Genomic DNA, 23074 nt, shown 5'->3' on the forward strand with positions numbered 1-23074 from the left:
CATCATCCACTAAATGATTCAGGCCATGTCAGTATTTCTTCAGTTAATTAGAACGACTTTTTTTTTTTTTTTAACTATGGTCTAAATCTTACTAGAGTCATCTCTATCTGTTGGAGTTAACATGCTTGACTTTCACAAGTACATACGATTTCCAGACATCTTTCTAGAAGGAAAGTTAAATATTTTCACATAATCATCATAAACACATGAAGTTTTACTTGAGCTGATATCCTATATGAAAGAAATATTAGGATCTGTTTTATAGAATTATTAAAAATTTACATTGGTATTTAGCTGTAGCTTGTTCTTTATCTATTATTTCCATAAACTATATATGATAAATAACTTGGTTATCCCTCATTAACATAAATAACATATTCAGAACAGTGGTTTTCAAACTTTAGTTTCATAATTAAGCAGCAGTCACAAGACTTGTGGAAAATGCAGGTCTCAGGTCCAACTACCCCCAAAATCCCGATCCAGTAGGTCTGAAGTGCAGGAATCTGCCCTTTAAGAAAATCTCCTGGTGATTCTAACACATGAAACCTGTGGGTGACAGTCTAAGAAGCTCTTTCTTGAAGGAACTGGTTCATTTACAATGAAAAATAGAATGCTTTACTCTGACAAGTCACTTCACCTTCCCTTTTCTTATCTATAAAGAAATATATTAGATTAGATAATCTCCAGATCCTTTCTAGTTCTAGGACTCTATGACGTAAAACAAGTTGAAATTTTTAACATCTTAGGAGACTTGGACCAGTTCACAAGCTCTCTATTAAGAATCATACTATAGGCTTTTAGGTACATTGAATTCTTTACAGGGGTGGTCCTCAGTCCTGCTTGTACATTAAAATCATTCGGGCAACTTCTGAAATTCTTAATTCTCAGTCTATACCCCAGACTAATGAATCCAAATCTCTGGGGGTTAGGCCCAGGCATGAGCACATTTTAAAAGCTCCCCAGTAGTTCCAGTGTGCACCCAGGGCTAAGAGCCTCTGTTTTAGAGCCTTTGGGTTGGGTTTTTGAAGTCCAGATTTTAAAAGTGGAATTGAGTCCAGAAAGAAAATCTGACTTAAAATCCTTCCAAAAGAACACAAATATCCTTTCTTTACAATCCCTACCAAAGAACAATAAGCACTTGTTTATCCAAGTCCCTACCCCCAACCTCAACTATCCTTTTCCTTTGTTCCTTTATTCTTCTCCTTTGTTCAGCTCCTCTTAGGATTTGCTCACCTGGATCTCACTATATGAAAGAACTTAGGTGGGGAAGAAGCTCCAAAGGGTGTGCAACCTGAAATTCTCATAACTCAGAGTGGCCTTTCTTAGAAACAGAAATGATGACTGAAACTGTTCCTTAATTCCCCACCCCACAGGCTTGGTGCTGGTTTAAATGACTCAGGTGAAGGCTTTCCCAGTGCCAGGTTCCAAGAACATAGCTGAGAACCAAAGCAAAAAAGACCAAATAACAAAATGAAGTTCATGCACTCAAGCTCATATGCTTTACTCATAAAAGTTTGTTTCAGGCCCTCATTCACAGCCCATTCGCTTTTACTTTACATAAAATTTAACGTGTGGCTATCTTTTTTTCCAGCCAATAAAAAATAAGAAGCAGCAATTTAAAAGAGCTGAAGCTGGAGGGACCTCCAAAGTCACTTACAACTTCTTGACAGCTAGGAAAGAAGAAAACAGGAAAGCTACAAAAAGAACACACACAAAATCAAAGAACAAAGTAGTTCGAGATGCTTCTGTAAGGTGATAACTAGCCTTAAACCACCCGGAAGGTCCTAGGAGCTTAACTGTATAAGAGCTATTCAAAATTATGACCCCGAGCTGGGGCAGCTAGATACTAGATCAGCCTGGGAATCCTGTGATACCAGAAAGTAAGAAAGTGCTCAAAATTATGATGGCAACAAGTCAGAAGGACACAGGAACTATCTTGAAAGGGCTCCTACTGACCAAATCTGGTACAATTTGAGCACCAAAGTAATTAAGGACAGTAATGAATTATGAACCTTGGGTACAAAATAGGTATTGATGAGTTCATACCAATAATGATTTAATTAAGAAGAGAAGGGAAGGCTTTTGCTGACAATGCAAGAGCCTACTGGTAAACACGGAGAAAATGCTGGAAAATCATCATTTTGCAACCACCATAGTAGAGATTGGATTGAGCAAAAGTCATCAATGGAGGGTAAATCTAGGGGGAAACTTTAATAAGGATTAAGGTGTTTGCATGGTCTTAAAATACCTCCCCATGGACTTCTTATTAGCAGCAAGGGAGAAAAAGCATAATATACAGTGGAGAAATCGGACCATATCTTGACTGGTGATCACAATGAATATCATCAATGAACATCAATGAAAGCACTGTGTGCTATCAGATGGGTTACCCTAGAGGGACACAATATCGCTTACACAGCGTTGCAGTCTAAAAAGCATAGCCTGAAACTAATCACAAGAAAACACCGACAAACCCAAAATCAGGAACATTTTTTTTTTAACAAATAAAACTGGTGGGAGTGGGGTTGTATTAGTTCAAAACGCCAGTGTCATAGGAGACAAAGAAAAGCTGTGGAAATTTTCCAGATTGAAGGAGGCTAAAGAGATAGCACAATTATCAGCAATACCTGACTATAGATTGGGTCCTGTCCTGAAGGGGAAAGAGTGCTATAAATGCTATTGAAAACAAAACTGGAATACAAATGGTAGATGAAAATATTATATCTGTGCTAAATTTACTGAGTTGATAGCTGAACTGTGGTTAGGTACAAGAATATCCCTATGTCTTAGGAAATTTACAGTGAAATATTTAGCGATAAAGGGCTATGATATATATGACTTACCTTTAAATGCTTTGGGTAGAGAGAGATAAATGAAATGATAAAGCAAGGGGCTAAAACTCTATATTGAATGAATCTAGGTAAAAGCTATATACAGTTTTCTGTATATATTTTTAAACATTTACTATTTTTATTTTTGCAACTTTCTCAAAGTTGAGATTATGTCCAAATAAAAGTTTTTAAAAATTACGACCTTGAATCATCAGTAACATTTTAAATGATAGTCAATTCATCCCATGTAAGAAAGGAAAAATGTGTGCAATATATTTAGAAAGAGCTTGAACTAAAAAGCTTAAAATGTGAAGTTTTGATGTTTAGAAGATTAATCTTTGGTTCATTTCAGAATTGCTTTTTATGGAACCCTTCATTCCTCTAAAAATGCTGAATGAATAAAATATGACTGTGCACTGTTTTTTCATTGCTAACAGTCCTTGCCAGAATGATACAAACAAATGATTCTTCCATGCACGCATCTCCAGATGACTTTTCATCTTGTTCTTAATCCTCACACACTCCTACAAAAGTACTATTCCCACTCTCAGAAGAAGAAACGGAGACACATGGAGGCCAAGGCCACATACAAAGGCTAGATCTTTCCAAGGAGGGTGGAGCTAAGCCAGATCACTCAAGGAATGTTAAGTGCTTCCTTTTATGCACAGGTGAAAGAAGTTTCAAGACAGCTTCTTCCAGAGGTGAAAGACTTCCCTGTCATTCTTGAACTATCCACAAGCAGGGCTGTTTCTCCCTTACCATAAACTGAGACAATCACCAGATCCTGCAGTTAAGGAAACCCTTCCTGAACTTTAGGCAGTAACTGAAGTTGTGAAATATTTGGATGCTTGAAGTGACTCAGCGCCAAGAAAAGTAGACACACAAAACAGGGTGAAAATCCACTTGGTACCAGTAGATAAACACTCCTCACCTCCCATGGACACAGCCTCTTACCTCTTTCTCTTCCCCACCCACTTTGGTCCACCTTCTCCCCTATCACTGTCCTAATAGCTCATTGTAATCCGCTTCTCCCAGCACACAACGATGGTGGACAAGGAAGTAGGAGCTGGGGTGTCACCTGCATCTATGACACTGTTCAGCTGACAGCTTAACCTCGCCACTCACTGAAATCACTTGGGTCTCTCCAGGTTTGTCCAGGTTCTCAAACACAGCCTCTTGTTTATCAGCTCGGACTTCAATGAGGTTTTGCTTGTAGTTAACAGTGAGGTTCCTCTCCTGGATGATCTCTTGCAGGGCATCAGCATACTTCTTAACCCCAAAAATTGCTCCAAGAGAAGTGTTGAAGATGATATTGGCCTTGGATCGCTTCCCTGTCTGAGAAAAGAGAAACAATAGAAACAACCAACACCAAAGCACTACTCCAGTCACCTTTTCTTTTTAACCGAAGCCAGAATTAAAACCTTCAGAAGAGACCTCGCCAGGTTTGTCCATCACTATATTCTGGTGGGGAGAGGTGTGGACTAATCCACTGCCTCCTTCTTATTTTCTGTCCGCAACACAACAAAGCACACACTTGACTCAGGGTGGAGGTGGGCACTGTTCAATCGAAGGCCAGAGGTGAGGTATGTTCCAGGTAAAAATGGAGCTGAATTTCTTATTCATATGTTCATTTGCTTATTCACTCAGTAACTATTCACTGAGGTCCCAGCGTTGGCCAGGTGCTGTTCTAGGTGCTGAGAGGGGAGCAGTGAATTAGACAAGGCTCCCGGGTCCCCTCACCTCCCCCACTCTAGTCATTGTTCATATTTCAGAGAGGCTCATATTCATCCAAACAACTGATCTTATAGCACCTGAAATAGAAACTTCTCTTAGGCCATACAAGAATTGGGGAAAAAGAGTTAAGCAAAGAGGATTTCCAGGAGGAAAGAAACAACTCGTCTCTTAACTCTTTTCTCCTTCGTTCAGCTCCTTTTAGGATTTGCTCACCTGGATCTCACTATTTGAAAGAACTTAGGTGGGTAAGAACCTCCAAACTCTGTGCCAACCCAAAATTCTCATGACTCAGAACGGCCTTTCTTAGAAACAGAAACGATGACTGAAACTGTTCCTTAATTCCCCACCCCACAGGCTTGGTGCTGGTTTAAATGATTCGGGTGAAGGCTTGCCCAGGGCCAGCTTCCAAGCGCACATTCAACATCTCTTCAGCCCCATCTTCCTCTCCCCTCCTCCTACCTGTCCCTTCACAAAACCATAGGCTGCTTTTGAATCCTGCCACTGTCTCAAGCCACACCATGCTTTGGCAAAACCAAATGTGATATCCCACACAAAGGCAGGAGAGCAAGAGCAGCTTCCTCACAGCTTCACGCCACGTGTTCTTGAGCTGTGAACAACTGCTCTGACACAGAACGCGTCTGAGGGATGCCGAGAAAGTGTCCCCACTCAAATATCTCTTTCCACTAAGGTTTGAAGTTCTACGTGAACAGCTTTTTTTGCCTTTAGAACTGTCCTATTGCCTATTATACTTGCTATATATCAAAAACCAGAAAATATTCATAACCTTGAACTTGAGTGGGGGCAGTTGAGGATACTGTTATGTATAAAGATGAACAACGAGCTAATTGTCTAACTATGTGGAAATACTTAAACAATCTCTATCATACCTCCTAGTGGACTTTTATACAAACATTTAAAAGTATGTTACAATGACTATTTAACAACATGTAATACATTTAAATTTGTATGTACAGTATGATTGTAACATGTTTTGCATAGGAAAAAAATGGAAGGTCATGTCAAATTGATGACAGCAGCTATATTAAATCAATTGAATTATGAGTGACTTCTTTTTCTATTTTATAAACTTTGTAATATAATCACAAAAATATAATTTTCTACTTATGTCATAAAATTTAGAAATAAAAAAAGGTATTTTGACATGGATAAAAATGGAATTCTGACAATCACTGAATTAGCACCATCTGCCCCCCTTGTCTCTGTCCCTGGAAAGGAAGCATACCTTCCTGAAATAGGCTTCCGATAAATACATGATTTTCTGTGGGGCTCCAGCACACTTTATTGGAGTATTTGGGAAGGTAAAGATGGCATTGCCTTCCTTGAAGTCCTGCAGAGCTTTCCATGTCTTCTCTACCGTGCTAACTGAATAATTAGACCCTATTTTGGGATGAGCAAAACCTTCAGGTAGACCTTTAATCTGCAACAAAACACACACAAAGAAAAAAAATTTTAACAGAAGTGCAAATGGCTTTAGAGTCCTTGTTCTTTGCCATATCTACAACCTCAAAAGCATTTCAGTACAATTATAAACCCCTAGTACTCACACACAATGGAGGAGGCAGGTGGGTGAGCGATCTGCTAAGACCAGCGCTATAGCACCTGTCAAGCTGCAGACTGGGTTCTGCCCAGGGGAGACCCTCCACCTCCCTGGCCTTGAGACCATGATTTGAATACATCTCTTCCCACCATCAGAGTGAGGACAAGAAGCCAGCCATACTTCCCTTTTGGAGAACCAGTTGCCTTACTGGGAAGAAGAGTGAGAGGCAGAACCAAGAGCTATGTTGTCAATAATGGCAAACTTAAATTACCCTTCAGCAGGTTGTACCAGATAAAACTCTAGGTAAAGACAGGTACTTAAAAACATGGACTTGGTAATCCCACAGACCTGGCTTGCATCCTAGCTTTTCCACTTGTGAGTGTGATTACCCAGGGTCAATTACCTGATATGTCTAAGCCACTGGGTCTCCAACTGTGGTCTCCAGACACACCCGGGAACTTGCTGAAAATGCACATTCTCAGACCCCACCCCAGACCTACTGAATCAGACCTCCTGACTCCCGAAAAGCCCAGAAGTCTATTCTGATAGGCCCTGCAGGTGACTCTGATGCACACTTGAGAAGGCTTGAGAAGCTCATGCTCATCATCTGTAAAATGGGGATAAAAGGACCTGCTTCTTAGGGTTGTTGGCAGAAGTAAATGAGACCATGCATGTAAAATACATAATCAGTGCTCTGTGTTAGTGTAGTCCTGCCAGTAAGATTAACCGGACACTTGTCTTAAATGTTGGAAGGTTCACAGAGCGCAATGAAGATGGCACAGATTGAGTTAAGAGACTCAGGCACCAGCTCTTCCAGCAAGAGCAGGAAACTCAAAAAACAGTCACCAGAACCTCCCCAGCCTGTTCTCCAGAATGTAGGGCCACCGCCTCTGGAGTCACTCGACACCTATCCCTCAGGTCTCAAGGAAACAGTTTTATGACCTCCTCCACAACACTCAATGTTAAGCGCAACTATTCCTCTGATTACTGATCATGTCTCCCACTGCAGTTTAAGTGGTTGTAATATTAGCAGTTTCGACAATAATAATCATTCATTATTATCAAATTACTTTGCATTTTAATACTTCTGCAGTTTCACATCTATGCTAACATTGTATATACACTATATCCCTCTGAGGGAAGGAGGGAAATATTATTTGACCATAAACACGGATGAGAAAACTGAAGTAGAGCAAGATTGAGAGACCCACCTAGAATCTTCCAGAACCAGACACTGAAGCCCCTGACCACTACCTAGGACTCTTACCACAGGTACTTCCTGGTTCCCAAAGCAAAACTCACTATCCAAGGATAAACAAACAGCTGATCGCTTATCACCTTCATTGCTTTTCTCTAGTCTGAAGAAGCTTTTGTTAAGCGTAAAGGTGCTATAAGGTGGCAACCAACCACCTTTTAGGAAGACCTGGTCATAAAGGGTTGTTTATGATGCCTCATCTAATCCAACTTGCTTCTCTGGGAAGTAGAGGGAGGCAGGGGGAGACAGAGGAAGAGATGAGCTCGGACCCCACTTTGGCTGCACAGTAATAGGCTATACGCTGGGAGCTGTGGAGTGTCCTATCACACTGATCAGGCCAGCGCACGGGCCACCACACTGCAGAGACCTCATGCAGCTGGCAGGAGAAAGAGGCAGAGACAGCGGGGCAGACAGGGGCTGCCTGGGATGCAGCAGAACCCAAATCAAAGATCCAGCCCTTCTGGAGGCCCAGCTACATTCCTGCCCTAGAGATCCATACACTTCGGTATGCTCATTATATAAATCCCCTTTTTGTTTGCAATAATCTGAGTAGTTTTCTATTGTCTGCAATCCAAGAGTGCCAGGTAATAGAATAGCTTCAGTTTCCTCGTCTCTTAAGTGGAAATAAAAATACCTATCTCACAAGTAGTTGTGAGGAATCAGTATTAAATTCCTAGCATGGTCTCTGGTGCCTAGTAGAGACTCCCTAATAATAGCTACTTTTAAATATTATTGTTTCCTGCAAGAGACTGCCAAGGACTCTCAATACTGGTCTCTTCAAACAGTCCTGCTCATACAACACGGGGACCGTCAGGGAGATGGTACCATGGACTTAGCCAAGACGGCACATCTCAACACTTCTGGGGCTCTTCTGAGAGACGTGGACCTCCCCGAAGCTGTAATTGGCACTTCTGTCCATATCGTCTACTCCATACCTTGTTATATGAGACTCGTGACCACGACACCATGATCAAACCCATCACAACCTTTACACCAACTCATGGCTCCTTTGAAACTTCACAGAACACATTCTAGGACATTGTCACTACCCTCACCCTGGACCTGTCATGACTCTGGGTTTTTATACAAAAACACACTTCAAAGACTCTTACTGAGAAACAACTCAGATGAGGCCCTTGCCTGTATCACATTCCTGGAGTTTGTGGCCTGGTGATCACGATGCTTTATGTGCTTCCACTATTTATCCAGAGTCCCCAATAAACTTGTAGAAATCATCATTACTGACTCACTCCATGTTTTAGAAAACTAAACTTGAACCTCACAATTGTCAGACAGCATCTGGCTCCCTAGTTCACTGAAAAGGGAGATCTAAGGAACTTCCAGGGTAGTATTTATATTGTGTCAGTCACTTCATACCAAACACCCAGCTTCTACACAGCAAAACCCAGAACTCCTCCTAGCTTCTGATAAATTAATTGTTGGTATTTTACCCTTAAAGTCTGCTTAAGAATTCGTAATCTAAATCTTATTTTCAAAGGAAAATTTCATCTGTAATGCAGTCAACTCAGTCCTATATAGAAAGGCAGTTTTCTTGTAAATGTGGAAAAGGTTGCTCTTTTACAAGAATTCCCATTAGAGCATGGACATGCTGAACCCTGATTAAAGCTTAGAGCTAGATCATATTATCATTGACAGAATCTTAGATAAGACTTTTAAAACCATAAAAAGACTGCTAAGAAATAAAACTGGAAGAGGATTTCTTAGTAGTCTTTCTTGTCAAAATGAAGATAAAGCCACTAAATGCAGTGTTTAATCTTGGCATAAGTAGGTCAGTGAACACAGAAGTAGTTTAAAACTGTACCTTCTCATAGTCCAGCTGGATTCCGAGAGCAATAATAAGATATCTGTAGGAGATCTGCAACACAAAACAATGCCATTTTAGACCAGGACCCAAAAAGTGGTAGTCCAAGCGATGACTCGGCCCCCAGACATGTGTGTGGCCAACACCATGTTTCCATTTCTTAATATGAATAACGTGGGTCTATAAGTGGTGGGAAGGGCAGCAGGGAGGGACTCAGGTCCCAGTGTGCCATCATGCCCACCATTCTCCGTTGCCCCACACCTCACTGCTTCACAAATATTATATAACCTGCCTGACTTCTGAGAGCTAGAGACTCCTATATTTTTACACAGTGGAGAATGACAGCAAAGAGGCCACATGTTTTGTGCAGTGCTTGTGTTAACACTTTTTCATGTGGAGGAGTGGGAGAATGACTTTCTAATTTAAAAAAAAAAAAAAATCAACTTTCTTTAAAATCTGTGGGGTAATATGTGAATCTGAAGCAAATCTGACCTGTCGTATAGATGGATCAATATCATAACAGAGGAACTGCTATTTTGAGGGTCATTGAAAAGGATGTAATATAATGTACCTGATCTTATTTAATGATCTGTTTGGAATTTAAAAGTCCCCTCTTTAAATAGAGGTATTGTGATTATTCATGCTGAGAGGAAAAGCCTCTATATTTATCATGACAGAAATGCGTGTTTAGGATCAGGAGGAAAACAAGTTGAAACCAAAAAGCATAAGCAAGAAGGACTTGCTTAGAAAACTAGCGATGAAAGTCAGAAGCTTAGAAAAGCAACAGTTGGTGAGTGCCTCACTCTTGCACTAAATAGAGAAGCAAAGCACACAAGCTGAGCAGATCCCAGTTGGAGAGAGGGGACTCCAAGATGCAAGAGTGCTTGGCCCAGGCTGGGGAGTCAAGAGGAGCAAGCCACTGACGAGGTCCTGCCCTGGGATCCAGAAGATGCAACTCCATCGTCACTTCCACAGCGAGGCTTTCCTATGATTCAATCTTCCTCCTCACTGACCCCTCCTGGGGGCTCCCTTAGCACAGTGTACCTGATGCTTTATGACACTTGTCATGTTATACAGCAGTGTCCTCCCCTACTACGTCAAACACGCCCAGAGGATAAAGGTTATCTTATTCTTTATATTCCAAGAACTAAATTAAAGTGAGAAACTCAGTAATGCTTGTTGGACGAATGATTTCAGTTGCTTGTGAAAAATATCATTTATTAAAGTGGATGGATAATATATATATATATCATCATCCATATGATTTGCCTTTCCATTGACAGTGGGTGCTCTGAAATTCCTTGTTCTGTAGGAAAGTGTACTGGGCCCATTAAGTGGATGACTGAACTCTGTTGAGTCTTCAGGGTATGTGAGGTCAGAGGTGGCATGGGGTCTGGGCTGATTATCTACATGTAAAACACATGAACACTGTCAACAAGAAAAGGCTTTGGTTTGTGTGTGTCTCATGGTTCTATTAGAGCATAATATTGATTATTTTTTAGGGCTATTCTTTATATTCCAAGAATTTAAATATAACAGATAAGCTTAAGATTATGAAAAAAAATCATTAAGGGAGGATAAACCCTAACGTAGCAAAGAATAAAAAGAAAGCTTCAAGGCTTTGAACGAATTCAAGTTTTGAGGCCAGACGATCTAAACTCGAAGGAATTGCAAAAACTTGTAGACAAGACTTTTGAGCAACTGCAGAGAACAGTGCAGACCTCGCCAGAAGCCTAAATATGGGCAAATATTCTAATTTTATACAGGTGGTAGGGGAGGTAAATTCTGAAACTATGCATAATAACTTAGTGAAAAGGATGTTTATCCATTTCATCTATTAATAGGTATCTCTTAGTAATCTGGAAAAAGACGAGCATCAACATGGGTGTGCAGATTGCAAACTTGCTTTCAGAGAGTCAGCAGTCAAGAACTATGCTGACACATAGTGGAGACTCAATAAATAGCTCCTTTTCCTTTTTTTTTATGTATCCTTTTAAAAATAATAATAGCAACATTGCTTGAGCATCCACTTGGTGCAACCAATAAGACGACATATCCCATGAGATGTATGTAATATGCAGAATTCTGATACCTGACTACGAAATACTTTTGCTTTAAAATTCTTGGAAGGAAGTCCCACCAGCTTGCACCAACTTCTTTCCCAGCCCTAAAACAAGACACTACAACTTTCGTAAGGGTCTAAGCCTGGGAAGTCTAAGCAGGGCTCGGAAGTGAGAACACACCCCCCGACCCCCCGCCACGCGTGCCTCTCATTCTCAAGAGATGAGATCCTAAGATGAGCACAAACCCAACCACAAAGAGCTCTGAGCTAGTCCTGTAATGTAAAATAGTCCAATCAATGTGGGCAGGCACTGCTGTACCAAAAGGGCGATGTGGGTTATAAGATACAAGTCTCCTGGCCCTATGAGCAGGCAGCAAACTGGCAAGGGAAATGAGCCCCAAGGCTCAATCTTGGGAACTGAGAACAATTTTGTGTTTAATTCAGTCTGCTCTCCTGGACTTTCTGGGGGGAAATAAGGAAGTTCATCAACAGGTGTAAAATAATATATAAAAACTTAATTTAATTAAAATCAATATTAAATAATATATCAAATATTATTTATTTTAGGATGGGGCAAATGCTAGCTTACGCCATATCCGACTGTGGGAGCGATGGTGCCACTCTCTTCTGGGCTGTTCTGTAGAGCCGTTTACTCTTCCAGGTGCCTCTTTCATAGAGGATGAACAAACCAGATGATGTCCAAAGCAGGGTAAGGAGGGTAGTGAAGGGACTGGAGACCATGAAATATGAGGAAGGGTCAAGGAAAGTGGGGAAGGAGGCAAGTCTATCAGAAGAGAAGACTGACCAAGACTGTGAGAACCATCTTAAAATAGTTGAAGGGTTTCTCCACACAAAAGAGGGAAGATATCCTCTCCTACCCTACAGGAAGAACAAGGAACAAGAAAGGTATTGAGTCCAATAACACACTGGGGGCCCAAGAAAGAATAAGAAAGACTTTACAGTTCTGACCCACTAAAGGCAGAAATTTCATATAATCTTAAAAAATGAAGAGGAATAACTCTTCATTGTTGTTAGAGAATTCCTTGACCCTGAGACATGTAAATACCCATTCATTTTCAATTTAATCCCCCACCCCGTGTCCCAATCCCAATTATGTGGCCCTATTATTTTTCATTAATATTCATCACCTTCTAACAAACTATATAATTTACTTACTATGTCTATTATTTATTGTACGTCCTCCTCCACTAGAACATAAAATCCGGGACAGTAAAAATTTTTGTCTGTTTTTGTTCACTCGTATATCCCTAAAACTGTACATAGCTTATAGTAGATGCTTAATAAATATTTGTGGAAGGAAGGAAGGAAGGAAGAGAGGAAACCAGAGGCAGGCAGGTAATCTTGATCAGAGTTTAAGGAAAGGCTACAAAGAATCTCTGAATTTGAAATCAAATGCAAAATTTGGTACATATGTGCATTCTTTTATCAGGTGCTCGAAAGATCTATGACCCAAGGAAAGCTTAAGAATGCCTGTGGCCAATGAGCTGCTGCCTAGAGGAAGGGGTTGGACTTGAAAACGTTTCAGATTCCAACCAACTCTCAAATTCTACAATTCTTTTTAAATGCCAGAAGGCCCAATTTGGAGGGAGAGTGAGGAGGGTATTAAGGCCAATAACACCCTGGGGGCCCAAGAACCACGGAAGCCTGGAGGAGGCAGTGTGCAGCATGATGGCTGCTGCATAGTCTGCTGCTGTCATGGGCTCAGCAGCAGTGAGGGGACATGATGCTGCAAATGGCTTCTGAGCCTTTCATCCCACCATCCTGTTCTCATCCCCTCAATCAAAGGGGCAGCAGTGGCTGAAAAGCTTTGATCCCTGGTGAGGGGGGGGGGAGACTTCTAAATGCTGCTGAGTAATTATGAGCCTCCAGCTCCAGCAACAGCAATTCTGGCGCAAACCTTCCCTTACAACCCTGGCAGAGCTCTCCGTCGTGTAACTGAGATAGATATTTTCCAACATTCCCTTCCTCTGGGATTCCATCCATCAGGTAGAGAAGCTGGCTATTTCAAAGGAAAAAGGAGGAGGAAACTGCCATTTTAGCACGTAGCAGTAGTATTTGTTCAATAAACACTCAGGTGCAAAATACTGTGCCAAGCAACAGAGCAAACAGTGGGTGTTCACAAATACTTGTCTTAGTTGTTCATTTATTAATTTATCATCACTCAGTCCTCCCTTCTATCCCATCCTCCACTCACCACACACCCTCCCATCTCATGCAGTATTCAACACACACACACACACACACACACACACACACACACCACCCTCTGCTCATGAAGCTGTCCAGTTTGCTAATGGCTGTGCATTTCATACAAGCCCTCGGATTAACAAAAGCCAAAGGACCCCAGTGGTTACCTCCTTGCCGTTGTCTGTGTGGACGCAGTTCTTGTCTGGGTTCAGCTCAACCACTCTAGCTTTGATCCATTCTACACCAGATGGAATCACACTTGCTGTGGGACGGCCAGAGGAAGACAACTGTTTGGCACCAGCACCCACCAGTGTCCAGATTGGCTGGTAGAAGTGTCTCTGAAAAAGTATTCGGAGATTCATTTCAACTTGAGGCTGATAAAAAGGGTCATAACTAAAGGTACCTGAGCTAGACTCTCTCGGTTACTCCCCCCTGGCCCTTGGAGCATCACATAGACAGTCTCCAGGCTATTCCCCATCCCTTCTCCCACTGACGTCTCCTAAGCTCTGAAGGGCAGTCACTTATGCAAGAATTCTGCCAAGATCTTTGAAAAAAGCCACAAACTGTCTTTAGTAACCATTGTATTATTTACTGCTGGGAGTTGATTGGGTATTTAACATATGTATGTTGTACATACATGCATATATACACACATTATAGATACATTTATATGCACAGATATAAAGAAAATTAAGCCCAGTAACCTAAATATGGTTCCTCAGAAGTTTGTAGGGACTATGGTAAGTCTGAAAAGTTTACAGCCACTCTGGGGATCCTCAAAACTTCATTAACTTCCAACTGTGTCCCAAGCCCATGGAAGACACAGACATTCCCCATCAGCTGTATTAACCCCCCTTCTCTTTTCTAAGAGGTTTTACACCCAAAGTGAGTAGACACCAAATGCTACCCCATAATGCAACATGCCCAAACTTCCACTATTTTCTGGAGTTGTCTTGCTTCAGATGGTCCACTCTTGATCTGAGTTGGTTGTGAAAGTTCTTGACTCAGTGGCAAAGGTCAGATTGGTTTAATGGCCTCTGAAAACTCCAGTTCACTTATGCAGTGGATTGGGGGACCAAGAGCTCTCAACATTGCCAAAATGCCTCAAACTGGTTGGACAGAATTGCCAACCCCCACAGAGCAGTGAAGAGTACATGAGGAATGGCTTTGCAATCTCCCTATAGCCGATAACGGATGTGAGCCAAGAGGAGAAGAGGCAGAGGTCTCCAATTGTGAGAGCTCAACAATTTCAAGTCCTTCTATACCAGAAAAAGGAATGAAAATACCAGTTAGGACTTTTTTTAGACTATGAATAAGCATCAGTTCCAGCAATCACTAAACCAGAACCGGAAGGAAAGTGCCAACCGCCTGAGCCACTGGCAGCTCCTTGGAGAAACTCCTGTTCTGTGTACTTCCTCAAGGGGCAAGACAGAAGTGATTCGGGCCTCCTGAATTGTGTCCAGTGTCTCAGAGCAGCCATCTTATTACAAAGAGTAGCCCCTGTTTAAGGGTTACATACAATACACCATAAGCCACCTGACACAGCTCTCAAACCATTGTCATTTAAAATGTTGTCCCTGAATCACTTTGAAAAGGAACGTGACAGAGAACATCCCCTAGTGTCCTCTCAGTTCACAGCATACCAGTCAGAGATAACAACAGCCTCATTTGCTACAGGGGAGACTTTCTTGCCCTCCCCTCCCCACCAAACAGGTACCAAATCCATTTTGCTTTTCCCTCCCAAGGATACAGCTCCCAACTGGTACGTGCCTGGTTCCTCAGGAAAAAGGCAAACCACCAAAAATTTCAAGTATTTTTCTAAAGCTTTTAGACAATCTTAAAATAGTTTTCATGAAATAGTGCCTTACGAACAGTTTCTGACTTCCCTCCTGGTGTCAGCTACCTTTTTCTGCCTTATAACATGATTATAATTCCTTGCACTTAAATTTCTGAAACCTACTGACACGTTCCCAGAGGCCTCCTGGCCCCTCAACTCATCACCGTTTCTCCAGACTGGAACAGAAGTAGGAAAGCATAATGACCGTTGATTTTCCTGTGGACATGATGTTGGAGGTGGAGGGTTTCCTGGGTTGAATTGTCTGCACCAAAAAAGACAGGTTGGAGTCCTAACCCCGGTACCTGTGAATGTGACCTTATTTGGAAATCAGGTCTTTGCAGGTGTAAGTTAAGCAAGTTAAGATGAGGTTATACTGGATTAGAGTGGGCCCTATCCAGTTACTGGGGTCCTTATAAGAAGGTCAGGTGAAGACGAAGACAGAGATTGGAGTGATGCAACTACAAGCCAAGGAACACCAAGGATTGACCACACTACAGAAGCTAGGAGAGAGCATGGGGGAGCTTGGCCCTGCCAACACCTTGGTTTAGGGCTTCTGGCCTCCAGAACTGTGAGCGAATAAATATCTACTGCTTTAAGCCCACTCAGTTTGTGGTAATTTGTTATGGCAGCCCTAAGAAATTAATACAGAGAAGAACACATAAAGCCAAGAGATCTGGCCTCTCTCTCTTCCTCTACCTTCTCCAATCCTTTTGGACTACATGCTTTTTGTGCCCAGGAGAAGCACTAAGCCAGGGACACGACATCCAGTGCCTGACAGTCATCCCCTCCCCACTCCTTAGTACATACGCACACACATGCACATGTACACACACGCACTCAAAAGGGGGAGACTTACTTCACTGGGCTCAATGATGGCCACATTCTCTGCCTGCACTCTCCTCTTCATACGCGCGGCCATGGTGATCCCACCGCTGCCCCCACCCAGCACCAGCACCTCATAGTGGTTCTTGGCTGCTAGGCCGACCCCTGTGTGCAGCTGAAATGGGCTGGCCTGCTGAGCACCCAGCCTGAGGAAGCAGGCAAAGAGCCGGGCACGGGGGCTGGACACCATGGCGACCAGCGGGGTCATCTTCAGACTGGATCAGGCTAGAAAGGAACAGATGAAGCTATGAGTAAGGAAGGAACCATTATGCAACCAAAACATTTTCTTTCTGGAGGAAGGGGAGGCTGGCACCTGGCCAGCTCCAGCTGGTGCCCACCATCTCCCTCAAGACCACCTTTCTGTCTAACTGTGGTCCCAGAATCTCCTGAGAGCACCTGTCTGGTAACTAACAATTGGCTAAGCTTTCCATTTCTCCCCTTCCTCCTTTCAGGACATCTCGGACTTTGAACCCAGGAAGCCTCATCTTTTAAGTTCTTTCTAATATTTAGTTTGTACCCATCCTTGTCTATCTAAAAATATCTAGGGCATCCTGTGGTTGCATCCAGCTGTCACCCATTCTCCTCTCAGCTACACATCTCAACTCTTTATTTGGCTTTTCAGTCCATCTAAGATGTAGGAGTCCACAGACAGACACACGTGTACAATTCCTTGCCATAAAGGGCCCTTAAGACCTTGCTGAAACAGAAATATTCCAGCAAGAAATCCACCTTCTGAGACTCAGAGTTCAAACCAAGGTTTCAAATTCAGAGTTTAAACCTCCTAGCTCTGCTTGCCCAGGGACACACAACTTGAATCACAGGCTACAAACACACAAGCAAAGGACCGCCACACCTTTGACAATTTCAACCGGATGATTAAAAAGCCATAAAAGGAGCCCTGCCTGGTGTCGTAAAGTTATGTTTTATGTAAAGAATCTACCCATGCTCCTGACCAGTCTTTTATTACAGCCAATCAGTAAAGAATCTCCCCGTAATAGTTCCTCTGAGAGATGCACTTAACCTTTAGGAAAAGGTGTTTCTGCTCTGAAAGTTAGTGCTTTGACAATGAGGAAATGAAGTCTTCTCAGAAACAGGCCTTGGCTTCCCCCATCCACAGAACTGGCTTTATGTCTTGGTTACCATCTAGCTGTATAACTTGAAGGGCCCAGACTCAAAATGGCTCCCTTTCTGGGTATTACAGTGTCCCAAATTCCACCATCAAGTTCAGTCCTTTGAGTTCAACACTGTTCCAGGAACCCTTTTATTCAAATGCAAGGACCCATCTGTGGATAACACTTCTAACTGCACAAGTCACTAACTTCTTAATGGGAGCATTTTAATAATATCATTTCCCCCCCAACTGGAGAGGAGGAAGGCTACAACAAGGGGATTAGAGAAAGCTGACAGGGAAAAGAGCTCTGAAAGGAAGAAGAAAAGGTCCTGGAGGAGAGAGAAATGACTGGAAGTGGGAAGGAGGAGCCTGAGGGCTGATTAATTCTATGCAATGTTTTGGCACCCTGACTAGTTCCTCAATATTTCAGATGAGGAGCGACCCAGAGATTTGGGAGCCACAGAAAGTGGGGGCAGGTTCATACATTGTTGCTGCAAGTTTAAAATCAGTATGACCCTTCTAGAAAACAACATTTATTATTTCTTGATCCTGCATTTCCATTTCTGGGACTAGGGTCTAAGGAAATAACGTCTAATACTGAAGAAGACAAACCTTTACAAAGATGTATCTCACGTACTCATTTATAATATGGTGAACACTCAGTTAACTGGTTCATAGATTGGATCTCATTAGGTCCTGTTTACAACAAAACAAAACAAAAAACTGTAGGTTCCACACTGGCCAGGGACCACTCAGGTCCCAGACTGTTTCAGTGGGGGGGCAGGGATTGCAGTCTGAATGTCAAAACTTTGGGGAAAGGGTAAGTAAAACATGGTTACATAAGATGTTATATAAAGACTATATAAGTCCTTCAAAATTATGTTTAGAAAGAGCACATAAAATGCTTATGTTATGATCCATATACAAATTGGAAATACAATATGAACTCAACTATGCAAGAGAAAATGTACCAAAACCAAGATACCAAAATGTTAACACTGGGTTAATAGGTGATTTTGATTCTTCTGCCTTTCCGTAGTTTATAAAATTTCTACTATATACATATATTAATATACATATATTAATGTTGTAATGATAAAAATCTTTATTTTGATGATGATAACTAATGTATATTAAGTCCTTTACATAAGCATGTAACTTCTGAGTTGGCTGCTATTATCATCCCCATTTTACAGATGATAAAACTGAGGTAGGGAGCAGTTAAGTGACTCTCAAGTTCATACAGCCCATAAGTGGTGGACTGTAATTTGAACCCAGGAACTCTGGTGCCAGAGTCTCTACCTTAAACCACAACACTCTCCTTTCTCTGTGATCTTTATCAACAACAAAACAATGCTAATATGACATGTTAAAAATATATATATATATTTTCCACACTTTGCAGAAAAGAGAAACTATTTTTCATGGTACAGACATCTAATTATTAGCAATATTTATATAACTATAATGATTTTTTTCTTCTGCTTTATATGCGCTTTTCTCAAGTTTTCTTAAATGAACTCTACTGTTTTAAATTTTAGAAATCACTCAATCTGATTTTTTTTTTAACGATTGAGGAGTGGAGGATATCACCAACTAAGATGTTGCCATTTGGTAGGAAAGGAAAATGATATTTTATGGTGAATAGAAAATCATCAAATCTTGCCTTTATAAATGTCCACAGAATGATAGAATCACAGCAAAACTCCTCACTTCTCAGGAAAGGGATGCCATTTTTTTTCTTTTCTCTTTTTCTTTTTTGTGTGTCCTACACTACATGTTAACCCCATAAAAAGAGTTAAAAAATAATGCTCTAGAAGGAAGCCTGGCTAAGTTTCTGGTTTCTAGCCACTCTGAGATCTGAGGTTATTTAACCTCCACTTCCCTTGCAGCCTAACACAACATGCTTCTTCTCTTGAAAGAGGAAGTGTTTATGCAACTATTTCCCTCATTTAGCCAAGAAGGTAAGTTTTGTTTTATTTCAGCAGTTATCCACAGCCTGTTTCTGGAATCAGTATTTATAAACACAAAGTCCTTCTGAACCAGTTTTGTCAACTTTATTATCATTATCAACTTCATTAGTAACAGCCATCAAGCAGAATGCCTGGCCTTTGCAGTCAAATTTCACATGTGAAGTATAAACAATTTCAAAACCACAAAATAATGTGTTAGAGGAAGTGTTTCAAATTTAATAAAACCTGAAAATCTTAGTAACATTCTAATTCTAACAATGTAAAACCATCTAAACTTGTGGATCAGAACAATAACCTAATGCTGTTTGTGGAGAAGGCGGGGCATGATTCTATGTCAAAGACTACAAACAGTCCAGGGCAATAATGCATAGTCATAATTTCTTAATATCCCACTGTGGAACTGTGAGATATTTATTATAAACGTATATATATATTATATATATTAGATATAGATACAGATACAGATATAGATATCTCTATATATATCTATATATTTATCTATATCTATATCTATATATTTGGTCTTTCTCCCTGATTCCCTACACAAAGCTCCTAAAAGCCTTGGAATTTCAGTAGTAAAAGGTTGTTATTCAATGACAAATAATAATAATAATGAGCCCCTTTTGTCCATAACTGAGTTTGTGCTAACGAGATGCCTTGAGGTGGGCTCCCTAGGTAGCTTCAGGATGAAGGCTGATCACCAGAACGACCAAATATGTGACTAGAGGCTTCAAACTTTCAGCCCCACTCCTAGCCTCTGGAAGGAGAGGCTGGCTGGAGATTGAATGCTAAGAAAATTCTTGAACAACCAGATCCTGAGAGCTTCCAGGTTGATGAATACATTGATGTGCTGAGAGGGTGGCATCAAACACCCGGAGGGGACATGAAAACGCTGTACCACCCCACCTCCCATGCCCTGCCCTGTGCATTTCTTGCATTTGACCATTCCTGAGTTGCATCCTTTATAATAAACTGGTTCATAAGTAAAGTGTTTTCCTGAGTTCTGTGTGATACTCTAGCAACTTATCAAACTTGAGGGGGTATCCTGGGAAACCCCAATTTTATAGTCAGCCAGGCAGAAGCATAGGTAGCCTGGGACCCCATTTGCAGCTGGTATCTATAGTGGGAGCAGACTTGTGGGACGGAGCCCTTAACTTGCGGTGTCTCAGATAATTCTGCGAGTTAACATCAGAATTGAATTGAATTGAATTTTTGGACACCACACTGGAGAACTGGTTGATGTGGAAAAAATCATACATTTGGAGTTAGGAGCAGTGTCAGAAAACATCACTCAGGAACCAACAGGCACTTCTGATATTGACCTAAACCAGGTCTACAGCAACAACCAAAACTGATAACAACAACAGTAAATAACTGAAGGAAACAACAGTCACACAATCTTAACCACAAATCAAAAAAAAAGCTAAGAAAGGTCAACTTGACTCTGAAGTCAGCGGAAAAGAAACAGAAAACCACTGTCAACAAAATAACTAAGGAGCATAAATTTAATATGACTTAGTCTCTCTGGAAGGTAGCTTGAAACATATCTACTTCTTAGGTTAAGAAATAATAATTAACTACCAATGATACAGAAGAATGTAGCCACTTTATCTCTACATTCTTACAAGGGGAAACATACATACCCTCTAAATCAATAAATAAGGAAAATATAACTTTCATTTAACAAGTGGCACATGCAATACAATTTATAATTAAATGTTATACTTTTAAGTTAGATGAAAAAACATCAATTACTCCTAAATCAATTGAGTGCCCCCTTCAAAGGATCAAAATTAACATGTTGCTTTATCTGTAGTCTAACTGGAGAAGTAAAATCCCTGGTGACTGAAAAGACAGCCTGCTGGGCGTCTTCTACTTACATCACTGGCCACCGGCTCCAGGCCCTGGTCTAGACAAGTCTTTTGGGACTCCCCACCTTCCCACAGTGGCCCTACCTGGACAAACAGCGCAGATCCCCTGAAGTCAAAAGCTCCCTAATCTTACACCACGTTACCTGCTACTCACCAGGTGTCAACTAGGACATCTGGCTTACTTCAAATAAAGCTGGCCTCTAAGCAAGGATTACTCAGAGCATTCTTAATGAAAGATCCATCAGCCAGCAACACCTGCAGTCAACCTTTCAGCTATTTTTGCTTTTGAGGAAACAATGAGTCTTTGTATAGTTCACAATTGTTTTATTTCAGTCCTACACCACGCTGGGCCCCCTTTGCTCTGGATTTCAATAAGCACAGGCCAACCTTTAACACACAACCTTTGTAGAAAACTTCCAAAATCAAAGAGGAAAACAGACAATGAACAGTCTCCAGCTTTCCCCACCCACCCCATTCCTCCCACCCAACCTCTGGGCCACCGGCTCCTCTGGGCCAAGCTTACTCTGTGCTGTTATGTCTTACTGGTCTGTATCCCTGTGGGTCTCAGTCTCGGAGACACGAGTGAGCCTTGTCTACACAACATGGTCCAGCTTCCACCTTGTGCCCAGGTGATGAGGCTCCCGGAAGCCTCCTCCTCCTCTAGTTCCTCCCCCTTGGGCTTTCCAGGCAATTCTATTAAATCATCCCTAAGGTTATAGCATCCATTACAGCTCTCAAGCAAATTACCTCCAGAAGACAGGATTTGTAGGAAAAACTAGGGAGAAACTGTCACAATAATAATAGCTAATAAGGGGATGTTAGTATCTTCATTTTACAGATTACAAAATGAAGGTTTAGCGTAAGGTTAGAGAACTTGCCTAAGGTCACATCACTAATTTAAGTAGCAGAGTTTAACGCAAACTGACTCCTCAATTGAGATCTCATAGCGTTAGACCCCAGAGAAAATTCAGACAAAATGCCTGCCAGCTGAATTTTATTTCCATGTAAAGTAGCTTGATTAAGTCCCATGGGATGGGGTGGGAGGAAGCATATAGTATTACATTTTAGCTTACTAAGTAAATTGAAAAGAAAATCTGGACTTTTTTTGTGGTGGAGAGGTACAATAATTACATTGATATAATTTTTAAGAGCCCTTATCTTTTATAAATACATGCTGGAATTCTAACAGTTGAAATGATTTGGAATTTGCTTGAAACTACAGGAGGTAGAAATAGGTTTCGAGTGTAGAAGACACAAAATTGGCCATCAGTTGATAATAATTTGAAGCCAACTAATAGATACAGATGAGCATTCCTTTTGGCAGTCTATTTTTGTATATACTGGAAAGTTTCCACAGTAAAAAGTTTAAATGAATGAAACAGCAAAAAACAAAAATCAAAACAGTGAGTCAGAGTAGACACCGGCTTTGCTCTGTAGTCACTGAAATGTTAAGGTCTGGACATATTTCAAGTAATAGCAAGAAAATAGAAATACAAGTAATAGCAACACAATTACAATCCGACTTCCCTCCCGTGTGCATAGAGCTTTACAATTCACGGGGCCCACACCCAGAGCCCACACTGGAGGTAGTGATACCACTTTACAAATGGGGAAACTAAGGCTCAGAGAGGCAAAGTGCTCTTCCAAAGGTCACACAATGAGTCAACAGCAAGGCCAGCCCTACGATGAGTCCTTTTTGTGAATAGCAACTTTTTCTGAATGCCATTTGGAGCAGCAATGCAACCATTAGCAGGAGCTAGCTCTTCCAAGGTGGAGAAACTCCCAGTCTGACCTTCGCCCAGCTCCTGATCTTGCGACAGCCTTTTTGCTGGGCTGGGCACAACAGGACAAAAGACACCTGCTACCCCAAGAAGGGGATGCCTCTAGGCAGGGGCAGATTCAGGTTTTATGGGCATTGAAGCCTATACAA

The 23074-nt window shown here is 41.4% G+C and overlaps 1 protein-coding gene across 3 annotated transcripts in view; it reads right to left on the bottom strand.

Annotated features, from left to right (window-relative positions):
* Positions 1-23074, bottom strand: part of SQOR (sulfide quinone oxidoreductase) — a 40794-nt gene that overhangs the window by 7549 nt on the left and 10171 nt on the right. For all 3 annotated transcript variants that reach the window (XM_074327793.1, XM_019756666.2, XM_019756669.2), the window contains exons 2-6: positions 16164-16414; positions 13638-13808; positions 9201-9254; positions 5809-6003; positions 3957-4166 (exon numbers count right to left, since the gene is read on the bottom strand). In XM_074327793.1, coding sequence (XP_074183894.1) covers positions 3957-4166; positions 5809-6003; positions 9201-9254; positions 13638-13808; positions 16164-16397 — 864 coding nt within the window. In that variant the 5' untranslated portion in view covers positions 16398-16414. The remainder of the gene's footprint in view (positions 1-3956; positions 4167-5808; positions 6004-9200; positions 9255-13637; positions 13809-16163; positions 16415-23074) is intronic.

Source organism: Rhinolophus sinicus, linkage group LG03 (genome assembly GCF_036562045.2).
Source record: "Rhinolophus sinicus isolate RSC01 linkage group LG03, ASM3656204v1, whole genome shotgun sequence".
Taxonomy (NCBI): Eukaryota; Metazoa; Chordata; class Mammalia; order Chiroptera; family Rhinolophidae; genus Rhinolophus; species Rhinolophus sinicus.